This window comes from Corvus brachyrhynchos, unplaced genomic scaffold (genome assembly GCF_000691975.1).
Source record: "Corvus brachyrhynchos isolate BGI_N302 unplaced genomic scaffold, ASM69197v1 scaffold115, whole genome shotgun sequence".
Taxonomy (NCBI): domain Eukaryota; kingdom Metazoa; phylum Chordata; class Aves; order Passeriformes; family Corvidae; genus Corvus; species Corvus brachyrhynchos.
This window is the reverse complement of record NW_008239553.1, coordinates 9,217,004-9,229,457: the sequence shown is the minus strand read 5'-3', so window position 1 is coordinate 9,229,457 and position 12,454 is coordinate 9,217,004. Positions and strand designations below refer to the sequence as shown.

At 41.0% G+C, this 12,454-nt stretch overlaps 1 protein-coding gene across 1 annotated transcript in view; it reads left to right on the top strand.

The window, feature by feature from the left end:
* Nucleotides 1-12,454, top strand: part of LOC103620949 (cytosolic phospholipase A2 epsilon) — a 42,629-nt gene that overhangs the window by 13,049 nt on the left and 17,126 nt on the right. Inside the window, exons 4-9 of the mRNA XM_017741959.1 lie at nucleotides 4,839-4,911; nucleotides 8,102-8,238; nucleotides 8,714-8,845; nucleotides 9,909-9,949; nucleotides 11,324-11,366; nucleotides 12,163-12,220. Coding sequence (XP_017597448.1) covers nucleotides 4,839-4,911; nucleotides 8,102-8,238; nucleotides 8,714-8,845; nucleotides 9,909-9,949; nucleotides 11,324-11,366; nucleotides 12,163-12,220 — 484 coding nt within the window. The remainder of the gene's footprint in view (nucleotides 1-4,838; nucleotides 4,912-8,101; nucleotides 8,239-8,713; nucleotides 8,846-9,908; nucleotides 9,950-11,323; nucleotides 11,367-12,162; nucleotides 12,221-12,454) is intronic.

The window sequence follows — 12,454 nt, the reverse complement described above, 5'->3', positions numbered from 1 at the left end:
CTAGATGCACCATTGGCAGGGAATGATTTGGTCCCTGGCCACCATCTAGTTAAATTAGCACCTGGAAATGAAGAAAGGAGTGCCCTGCAACATCCTGGGAGTGATTTCATCTCAGCAGAATGCTTCTCCAGGCCAGGAATGCAGGAGTACCTCAGACAAGGCAAGGAAGCTATCTTTGCCAGGAAAGGCTGCTGAGCTAGTAGATGACATAGAAACACAGAGGAATTACTGCGTGATTGCAGGAAAAACGTGGGGATAGAGAGGAAGTTTTTTTTTTTAATCACATAGATAACATACATTTTTTCAGGTTGGTCTGTAGAAATGGCTTTTTCAGCCACTGCAAAAATAAATTGACTGTCCTAAAGGTATTTTTGAATTTGTCTGATCTTCGCAGGATGGTGTCTGGAATAGTATGCAGTGCAGTTGCACTGAAATAGGTAATGGTACCAGTGACTGTGGCACATAGTTTTCTTTGCTTCTTCATCAGTTTTGCACCCAGCATGACAAAGACCATCTACTCATGAGACCAGATGGAAGATATTCTGCATTTCATGTAGAAAAGCAGCAGCTGAGTATCTGGTTGGAGGACAGCTGCTTATTGATAATGATACAGTTTTCACACACACAAACTGAATATGATTTTCAGGATCTCTGCATTATTCTTCTGTTAGTTTATAACTGCTTTGGAATAAATACCAATCCAAAAAGAGCAACAGTCAAGTCTGAGAATGTGTTGACTGCTCCTGAAGGTTTAAGAGTAAATTCTCTCTGGATCAGTGTTGTTGGATGACTGGTCTCTGTTTTGGGAAGGCAGCTACAATATTCTGCTATCTGATGGAGCATCTATGCTAAACCAAGCACCTAACACTTAAAAAAAAAAAAGAAAAGCATTCATCCAGCACACATTTGACTACCACTGTGGAATTGTGTGACTGGGGTAGTCTACAGTAAGTGAAGGGGTGAATGTTCAGACTATTGATATCATAAGCTGGAAAGATGTAGCTAGCAATTGTCCATGCTGGAAGAGTCTGTTAGATGAAGAAGCCTGAAGGCTGAAGAAAGAAAGAAAGCTAGTGAGAGAAAAGCAAGTAAAAAAAAAAAGGTAAAGAAGTAGAGTCTGTGGCTGCCTGTTCTGAGCTTCCCCTCCCCCTCCCAAAGACATGTGCTCCTGCCCATGTGCTCCGAGCTCCTTTGTTCTAAGCGCGGGCAAAACCAAATGTAACTCAGACTCTTTAGCGGTGTCTGATTGGCCGCTCACCCCGGGTCCGCCCCCAGTCCTCCCCTTTCCCCTTCTCCGAATAAAAGAGATCGTGGAGGGAGACCCCGCCCTCTCTTGGCTCAGCTGTCTTTCTGTGAACATCTCTGGTTGTCTCATTTGAAAGCTTCTAACTGCAGGGAATTGAGCGAGCAGGGAGCTATATTTCTCCCTCTTTGCTTCTGCTGATGGTATTTGCTCTGCAGCTGATTCAGGTACCGATTTTAGAGCTACTAAAGTGCTAGATCGCCCTTGCTACCTCTCTAGGCTGCTTGAGGCTTTCTAAGGCATTAAAGTACTAGCCTAGCCGGTATAAAGCTGAAAAGATACCTTCCACGAGAGTCACCCTCTGGTTTCATGGACTCTTGCCTCATTAAGCAGTCCTGCCATTTTAGAGCCGCTTGTGATGTGACAGGATGTATTATACAGCTAAACTAGTGGAGTAATTTACAGCAGTGCTTCTTGAAGTGGATGGATGCCACACATACCTACATCTGAATATGAGCATGACTTTAAAGAGGGCTGGGATAGACCTGCAAAGGCACAAATGTTCCAGGAATGCAGACAGCCTGCATCACCAGAGTATTCATGACGGAGAAATTTCTGTTTCCCAATTCTTACTCCTCAGCTGGGAGAAAGTGGGGATCATTCAGATGACAGAGGAATCCCTTACTTACACCAACATTGTAACTTACTGCCAAGTATCATATCATGTTGTTCTTTTTTATGGGAAGCACAATAAAATCAGAAGAAGAGACTATGAGGTCTGTTCTACATTAGATGGAGCTGCTGTTTGGAAAATCCCAGTAAAACTTCATTTCCCTGAGACTTCAGAGAAACTAGCATTGTACACCCTGCTCATGCACTGGCATCTCAGAGTGCTGTACCATATGCAGCTGTGTTACACACACAGGAGCACAAGTTAGGAAGCACCAAACTGAGGACAAGCTGAGAAATTGACAATTTGCTGTGGCAGAAACCTCTGCATATATGGAACATCATACATAGCAGCAGCCTTTTTTTTTGTTAAAGATCTCAGGTGTTAAGTAAACAGAATAGCAGAACCTCTGTCTTTTGTTTTATACATGCATGACTGCTATTTTCTTTGTCTCTGTAACTAGACCCTAGTACCTCATGTTACAGTTGTCACAGTTGCTATTTAAATACATTTCTTTTGTTTAAGATGTTGCTGGAATTAATTAAAATAGCATATCCTCCTGGGAGCAGAAGAACTAGCAAGGCCTGATCACCAGGTGAATTCTACTCTCCCTGTTGTCTTTGCTACCGCCACTGGCAGGTACCAGGGCTGCCAGGACAACTGATGCCTGGCTCCTGCCTTTTCCTCGGGTAACTGGCTGGTGGCATCTGCATCCCTAGTGCAAGCACAGGTCCTGATTTCTGTAGCTTCTGTTAAGCCACTGATTTTTGGGGGGTTTTTTGGGGTTATCTTTTGGGGAGTTGGGTTTTTTTTTTTGTGAAATTTCAGTAAATCCTTTTGTGAATGCTGCATCTCTGAGAATTGATTTCCCCATGCCAGACAGGGAAAATCTTGCTAACATGTTAGAAAGTCATTGCATGGGAACCAAGAAGGAGGTGATCAGATGGCAGAAACCATCTAATACTCCTTAAAAAATCCCAACCCACCTTTTCTCCTATCTAAGAATCTCAAATTGCTTTGCAAATAATGTATTCATTGGTTCTCACTCAAGCAATGCCACTTTTCAGAGGAAGTGTTGCTGGCGATGATCCAGGAGCTGGCAGCACCGTGTGCAGTCTCTGGAGACAAATGTGTTCGAGAATTTCCCCCATGCTTATGCAGATCCTAAGGAACAATGAGTTTCTGCCTTCTAGGGCATATGCTGAGGTGCCTAAGCTCATTCCTAACATGTGAGTGTGGTGATCCACCTTTGCTAATTACCCAGCTGAGAAGAAGGGTAAATTAACAGGGTGTAGAACTGTATTAACAGGGTTATACTGTTTCTAAACTCTGAACCTCTGTCTTTGCACAGGGTAGCTCTGAGGACATATCCTTCCATCAATTGTTTGCAATTTTTGTGGCTTCTGTAAGGTTTTTTCTATTTTGAGAACAATTGAAATAGAAGGTAAATAGATTTCATAGGTTGAATTTCATGAAGAAGCACTAAAAAAAGAAAAAAGCCATAGAATTCTCGAGATACATGTAAGAGTGGTGGAAACAGCACTGGTTTTTAAGAACTCTGTAAAAAGATTTTAACATAACATGATATGTTAGAGGAGAGAATAGAGTATTCTAATCACATGTTGGAAAAGTAATTTGTTGTGATGAAAGAGGCATAATTATCATTCCATCTGTAAACAAGGCCCTTTTCCTCTGTTCTCTTGAAAAAAAAAATTGGTTTAAGTTCTTCCAGCTTCTCTACTGTCTTAACATCTATTTCATCTACTTGTTTATAATTGTTATAGGAAGTCTCTGAAGTGCTATAGAAATAGAAGGATGCTCCTAAATGAGAGGAAACCTGTTGATAAAAATAGTTATCAAAAAGAATGATTTGTGGGGCTCTGCAGTAACCACTTATGCAGGTGGAAATGTTTCTAGGAGTGTGAGGAAATAACCATGTGTCACAGCCACAGGAAATGCTGATTTATTTATTGGCTTGGTCAAAATAGTCTTTTGCAGATAGCTCTGAGCCAGAGACAGGTTTATGCAATGAGCCAGCAGGAAATCATCTTCCTTAGATGAAGGAACTTACATTTATCTTCTAATAATAAATAGGAAGAGGTCCCTGCAGCCACAAAACCTGGAGAGACTTGTTTTATAGAAGACTAAGGCTGAGATATTCAAAGGGCAAATAGGAAGTTACGCACTTTCAATCTTCAGGGTTTTTTTGGAGGAAGGTAGTATGCTTTATTTTTCTCCAACCCATACCTAACTCTTTAGATCCTAAATCCTCTGGAAACAATTTTCAGCCATTGGCTTATCTCATAGTTGTGATTTACAAAAGCTCATATTACTGTTACTCTTTTCCCCGTACAGTTGTAATTGAAGGAAATCTATATTTTTAAAGCAGAAGGGAAAAGCACTTAAAGTGGTACTTCAGGTTTATCCCATGGGGGTCCACAACAACTGATACTCTCCACAGCACTTTTTTCAATGCTATGGGACCTCATGGGTGGTTACTAAGAAGATTGACTGTAACTTTGACTAAGACTGATGGCATTTTGACAACTTCATCATGGTGCTCACCAGTGCATTTACTCTGTTCAAGAGACTTATTGTAGTTATGTTTTAGACTAGACTCAGCAGTTTCAGAGCAAGAGGTTTTGCAAGCATCTCACAGGCTGTGTAACTTGTCAGGGATTTATCCCTGTTTTTTCTGCTCTGATGAGCAATCTGGAGTCTCAGAGTAACAAAGCAAAAAGACAGTGAAATATATAAAATGTTAAGACATTTTTAACAGCAGAAGCTTCATCTGCAGAATAGTGAGATAGCTGACCAAATTTTACCAACTGTATTTGTGTTTTGTGGCACCTGGTTAGTTTGCACATTTGAATTTTTTTCCCACCAAAGGCTTATTCAGACCCTCTTGTCACTGTTCTTCTCCAGATAGAATCCTCTCCTTGCTTCCTGTTGACCGTAAGGATCATCCGGATGAGAAATCTCCAGCGAGTAGATGCCTGTAAGTATTGCCAGTCTTAGTGGTAACTCAGAGAACAGAAAAATCATATCTTTTATAATTTTATAACAACCTTTTCTTGGTGTTTCTGAAATAACCCAGTGTTTATGTAAATTACTTGTTATAAACCAGGTCAGTCCTTGCTGCTTGCTGCTGTTTCATTGTTCTCCCTGTGCTTTCTGACTGGTTTCAAGACTTGAATGTATTTCTGAAAATAAGTACTTTCTCTCAAAGAAAGGAGAGTTTCTGACATAGGTAGATTAAGAAAGACTGCATTCTGTATTTTCAAAAACAAAGGGTAATTCAGCTGGTGGGCTGTAGCACCTTGGGAAATGTGGCTGGGAGAAGCAAACGTTATCAACCTCCTCAATCTTGGTTCTGACAAAGACGAATTGAAAAGGAAAAAGCTTTTTACAGTCATTACCACCAGGCTAATGCCATCATTAATTACCCTGAAACAACAGTAAAAAAGCCATGCTAACTGAGGGCTGGATGCTTGGTCCTTTCTAAGGCTCCTGCAGCAGACTTGCAGTTGTGTAAGAGTGTGAGTCACGTGGCAGGCAAGTGGTGGGAAGGGAGTAAGTGGGAAAGGAAAACACCACAGTTTTGTAAAAGAACATGGACTATCCACATGTGCACTGAGGAGAGGTGTTTCACACAAAATAGGCAAGTTAACAGTTTGTTTTGTTTGAGTAACTAGAGCTACGTGACTGCCTGTGAAAGGATGCTGAAACTAGTTCGAGAGTGAGCATGGAAGGGAAATTATGTAACTCTCATGATTCTCGTGATTCTCCTATTTCTCTGTAAGCAGCAGTGATTGGCTCTATAATGTCTTGCACAGGAAGAGTCAGGAAAGATTTTCTGAGAGACAAAGATCTGGATTTACCACGCAGTACCATTCCCGTCTTACCCTGTGGTTGTCACATGTTTTTCTGGAAGGTGTATCAGAGGACTTCCCCGTGTCACAGCTCTCAGTGAGGTCATATCACTGGGCTGCATGCTCTGCACCTCCCTTCTGGTCCATGGCTGTGGCACATGTGTGATGATGCAAGAACACAGAAAGGTCTCATCAGGGACTCAGATCTTCTGTGTGTCAGGCAACAAGGCAAATAACGAGGCTGTAGAAAGAGATTGTGCAAGCAGAACTGAGGTAATATTTTGCATTAAATACACAGCTGACTAGTTTGGCTGCATCTATTCATATAATTAAGGATTGCTTGATATGCTTTGTATCTTAAAGATACAAGAACGATGAATCACATCAGTAGAATAAAGTACTTGCCAGCCAAACAGCCATCAGTCACTGATCTCCAATGATAAATCCAAAGTCATATAGTAGTTAAACAAAATCAGTTTTAATGCATTTTAAAATCAGTAGCATTACTTCTAGGTTCTCCAAATATATTCAAATACGTATTTTTACAGTTTCAAAATTCTTCAAAGCATTCTTGTCTGCCTGGAATTTCCCAGATTGGAAAAAATAAATAAAAACATTTGAGGAAACAGAATAATGACTGAAACAACTTTTACATCCAGAGGGACTGAATAGGCTACAGTCCTTAAGAGTGGAAGTGAAATTATTTAGGAGGACATGGAAGCTCTCACTATAAAAAGGAAGAGGCGAAGAAGGTGAATAAGGAATCATTTTTCACTATTTTTCAGAAGGAGGCTAAGAGACAAGAGTGGTGGGAAGGTAGAATTAAAGCCGATGATATTCTACAGAAGAACAGTGAAACTGCTGTCAGAACCTTATTTTTAAATCCAAACTAAGATATGAAATGTGAAATAGAGTAGGAAATGAAGAAGGCTAGGGCCTACTGAATATTTTCCACAAAAACTTTTCCATCACAGGAATTATTTTTTAAATCAGTAGGAATATGATGATTTCTCCACAACTTTTTTTAGAAAAAAAATTGACAGAATTAAACTTTTTTGTTGTTGTTTCCACATTATAATGTTAAAAAGTAGAAAACCTATAATTAAGGTGTCTATTGACCTATATCATAATTCATATATCATTTTTCAAGCAGTTCTGAATTTCTGTTTTTCCCTCTCACTTGGACAGAAAAGCATCAAGGCTTATTGAACACTTTCAACAGCATAAAATGCAGCGTCCAACCACTTTGAGACAGTCAGTAGCTGTAGGGTGACACTGGGCCAAACCTGGTGGAGAAGGAAAGAAAAGAAGAGAAAAAGGCCTTGTTGCAGACAGGAAAGATTTTGCTTTTCCCCACAGGTCAATGTACAAGCTCTTGTTCCCTTCTCTGCCTGCAGACTCCTTATCTGCTGCTGAAGGACCATCCTCATTCACTGCTGCCATCACTTGTCTCTCTCAAAAGCCTCACATCACAGGACATTCGTTCTCAAAGCTAGTTACCTTTTGCATTACATAGTATCTGATCTTTTTACTGCTGAGAACTGTGTCAAGAAAGGTTTTCAGGGTGCTGAAGTACCTTGCATAATCTTCAAGAAGAAACACAGTAAATGGCATTTTTGTATGTGGCTGTTTGAGACATACCTAATTTAGGTGCCTCTGAGAAAGGGGATGTAAAATGCTTCACTAACTTTCTCCTGGTGCCTTTTGGGAGAAAGACATGGTCCCTTTCTTCCTGGAGGTGGCAATTGGTTAAATTCCAATGTCTAACTCAATGAGCTCCTTCTGCAGGAAGCCTCTGCCATCTCATACAGCAGGAGTAGTTCTGCAGCTCCTTTCACAAACCCTCACAAAGAAAATCACTGAGGGCAAGGCAGAGATGAAGACCTTTTGCAGTTGTTCTCAAAAAGTGGAGGAGGATCCCAGCCCCTCTAATCAGACAGCAGCTCAGGGTTAGTGTGTGTGTGCATGTGTGTGTGCATGCACACATGAGTACAGGAAAGCTTGTTGGCTGAGAAACTGAAGTGCCTGACTAGAAGAAAAAATGCTCACCCTTTTATTTTAATACACAATATCACTGTTGTCTGTAACTCATGCAAGGAGGAACAGAAACGACCTTCTCTTCTAGGCCATCTTGTGATCTGTGCTTTTCCTCTCTCAGAAGGGAATCTTGAGAAGAGTTACATTGCATCAGACATTTCTATTTTTGAATAACTTATGCTTATTGTTGGTACCAGTTGCTGCAGTAACCTTTCCAGTGTCCTGCAGCACTGCTGCCTTTGCCACATTAGCAATAGTTTTGCCTCTCCCCCTCCCCAGTAAGCCAGGCTGATTGCTACGTGTCCTTGTGGCTGCCAACTGCGACGTGTGAAAGGTCACGCACTAAAACTGTGAGAAACTCCGACAATCCAGTGTGGAACGAAACCTTCTACTTCAGAATCCAGAGCCAGGTCAAGGTAAGGAGCCAAAGTTGTCTGCTTGAAGCAGCCTGAAGATTTTGTATATGTATCTCCTGAACTGTGCCCAGGAATTGTTGAAGAGACAGCACACGATAAAGGACTGCCCAAAGCATTTAATAGCAGAGGTGACAGAGTTCCTATGTCTGTTCAATGGTGCTGCATAGGATGGCCAGAAAGTGAGCTCAGTTCTGAAGTTTTAGGGAAACAAGAGACTTATGAGTCAGTGCAAGATGGATACAGAATCTGGGAGTTACCTAAGCTGTTGTATAGGTATAGCCAATGCATTTTGTTACAGCAATTAAAATGAACTCGGCAAGAATGAATATGCAGTTCAAGTATATTTTTCTAAAGGGGGATGATATTTAATTTCTCAGCTTTTCTTCTCAAGCACATCCTCAGCAATACTTTTTGCCTGGAGCTAATGATGTCCAGCCTGAGAAACTATAAAAAACTCTTCTCCCTCTTTTTACAGAATGTGCTGGAGCTCACAGTGTATGATGAGGATTTTGCTACTCCAGATGACCATCTCCTCTGTGCACTCTTTGATACTGCTAAACTTCCACTTGAAAGGACAGTGATCCTGTACTTCAAGCCTAGCCCAAATGTGAGAGCAGCTAAGCAACTAAAGCAACTAAGAAACCAGTGGAGAGTTACAGAACACTTTCAAAATCTTTCTGAACCTGCCATGGATTACGTATCCTAATAATGAGTACATAAATTGCCATTCAAATTACAAGCACAAAAATGTGGTAAAAAGTCTGAATTTGAGAGTCTGAACCCCTCTTTCCAATATTTTATAAATTATTAAAGACCATGGTACTGAAACAGTGCAGTAGGGAGGGGAGGGCTCTAATTGCGAGCTACCTCCGAGCAATACCAAGGCCATACAGCTGTTGTAGGGTGAATAATCTGTACATTTTTCCCCCATGAATTTCATAACTTGAATAATTCCCATAGTTCATAACCCCCTACCCCTTTGCTTGTGTCTACTTTCGCCCCGAAAGGCAAAGATGAAGTTGTCCCTATGTGTATCCCACTATGAATGGAAGATGATTCACTCTGTTTACCAGTTTCCCATCTATAAAATGGGAAGAATAATCTTGATTCCCTTTGAGATCTAAGGATGAGATCAGCAAAGTATCTCATATGCAACTTCTTGCTACCAGGGACAGATTCTGGTACCCAAACTAGGTCATTCACAACCAGCTCGTACAGATCAACACTGCCTGGAGTTGCATAACAGCAATTCTGAATCACTCACTTATACTGTCCTCTGTTTATTACAGAAAAGTAATGGGTGTAAAGTTTGTTTAATTTCCAAGATAATAGCCAGTACAGTAAGTCATGGCAGGACAGTGCCAGGAATAGCTGGGAGAAAAGGATGGAATTCAGAAAACAAAGGAAGTTGCAAGTTGTCTTTGTGCAGCAGCTTCACACTAAGAAATAGAAGTATAGGTTGTTTTGATGATATCTTGAAGACAGGAGATGAGGCAGGAATCATTTAATCATCTGGCTGAAATGTTGATTCAGACCACCCACCTGAAATATTTATCACAGGCTACTCATTGCAACCAATAACTTCAATATTGCCTATCAGGGACTCGTGTTTAGACAAGGGACAAAGTATTATGTAGCTACTTCATTTGATATCTTGTTCTTGCTTTCAGGCCAAGGAGGAGCTAGAGGTTGAATTCAAATTGGAGGTCGCGTAAGTGATACAGAGACTATTTTAAAAATGCAAAAATCATTAATGATAAAACAAAGAAACAGTACTAGAAGTCATGATTTTTCTGTTAAAAATTGCCAGCCTTCTCCTAAATCATTGCTGCAGTCTCCAACACCAGACTGATTAGCTTGTTCTGTAGCTTAGCTGCTCTCAAAGACACACATACCAGTTACCCAGAGACCTGTGGATGCCCCATCCCCAGAAGTGTTCAAGGTCATGCTGGATGGAGCTTAGAGCCTGGTCTAGTGGAAGGTGTCCCTGCCCATGGCAGGGGATTGGAACTAGATGATCTTTAAGGTCCCTCCCAACCCAAAATATTCTATGATTCTATGACTTGTCTACCTGGGGACATTTCAGAAGGCTTTCTGAGTGTGCAAGCATCCCTGCCTATCAATTTTTCCTTGTCTATTTCAGGTTGTGTATTGGACACACTTCTAGTGTTGAAACATACTGGTTAGGTTTCCAGTGTATCTCCAATTCCTTCAGTTTTCCCTTGCAGTACTGTTTGAATCCTAGTAATTGTGTTTTCCTTCTGCCTGGCACAATCACAATGTGATGGAAACTCTTGTAAGGATGTAAGGCTCTTTCTCCAGCACAGCCATCCTGCCATCCATGAATCACTATTTTTATCTCTGTGTTGCCAAAAGGTAGCTAAGGCATGGCAGAAATAAAGTGACCAGCCTAAGATCAGCTCTCATACTACTGGGGAGCCAAGGCCAGAAGTCAGGTCACTCCACACCATCTCCTGACTTCACCTGAATGATCTGGAAAGTTTTTTTTTCCCCATGTAATTGGTACCCGTTGCCCTGTGCCACTTTGAAACAGGCTTCTGGGGGAAGTGGTCACGGCCCTGCCAGAGTTCAAGAAGCCTTTGGACAGTGCTCTCAAGCACATGGTGTGACTCTTGGGGTTGTCCTGTGCAGGGCCAGGAGTTGGACTTGGTGATCCCCATGGGTTCCTCCCAACTCAGGATATCTGCATGCCAGCAAATACATATAACTGGCTTCCCAACAAGGATATGCTGGTTTATCAGCATGTTACTGCTGCAATACATTTATTTTATGTGTTACAGTGAGAAGAATTTGACTGCCTAACAGTAGATTCCATTTCAGATGATCGTGAGATTGCACTGTAAAAAAATAGCCATGATACACATTGCTCAGCTTTGGTACAGAGATGAGTCCCCTCAGAGCAGTGCTCAGTCCAAGCAAGCAAGGAAAGGAGCTTGTTACGTACCTGCTGGAGTCCCTCAGATTGTTGCTTTTTTTAAGCAGGAAGAAAGGGCAACATCCTGGGTAAAGATGAGTGGGATTTGTTTAACTTTAAAAAAACAGTGTTTTTCATTTTGTTTCCCAGATCTGGTCCTCATGAAACAATTGCTACCAATGGAGTGCTGGTGGTATGTGTCTTTCCCAAGATATTTTAAGAGATTGCTTAATGTAAAGGGAAAGGGAGGCTGGGGGTTAGGAAAGCCAGTAGGCAAGTTCTTTATCTTTCTTTCCTCTTTCCTATTTAGATACTTTCAGACTGGGATATTTTATTTACCTGTTCATTGGTGATATCCCATTTGTCCTATACTTCACCACACCACACACCACACACATGCACAATTTTCTTCTGGTACCAGTACTTAAAAAAACGTTATCAGAACACAATGATAAAAAGGCTGTGAAGCCACTTATTGATAATATACCTAGCCCTTTCCTCCCCTTGGAGATGAGCCATGCTCTGTGGGTAAGTTCTGTGTGAAATACTGACTTATCAAAAATACATTATGTGGAAGAAGAGTGACTGCCATAAAATAAAATCCACCCCCAAAATGCAAATAGCAATGCTTCTTCAGAAAGCCCTGCCTACTGCTGACTCTTTATCTCTCAGTAACATATCTTTATTTATTTATTTCCTAGTTTAACCCTTTGTATTTATGCTATTATCCTGAAAACGACAGGATTGATTTTTTTCCTTTGTATATTCCCCTCACTGTGCCAAATCTTACGTCATTGTCACACATGGGATGCCTACAAGTCCCTCCAAAGCTTTTCCTTTTCTTTAGTCAGTGGCTAATGGGAAAAAGCCCAGAGATGCCAGGGAATCCAGAACTCCAAGTGGCTCCAAGCTGAGGGTCCACAGCTCCCTGTAATGAGGATGGGATGTGATGATCTTTCTCACAAATTCCTGCAATCTGTCTTTCACAGTGTCGTGAACTTTGCTGCTTGGAAGTTGAAGTGGCAGAGAAGACGATGCAAAAATCAAGTAAGATTGCCACTTTATTATCTATTTACCAGTAGTTGCATGCTTACTAATGAGAAGATGCCCCTTTCATATAATGTGTTATTGTAATAAATAGTGCTTACAGTATTCAGTGAAGTTAATGTCAGGTAAACACATTAGGTTATTATAGACTCCAATGACCTTATCTAGATATATGTTAATAAGGCCTATTAAATGCACAATAAAGTTGAAATCCCAGTTCTATATCACAGCAGG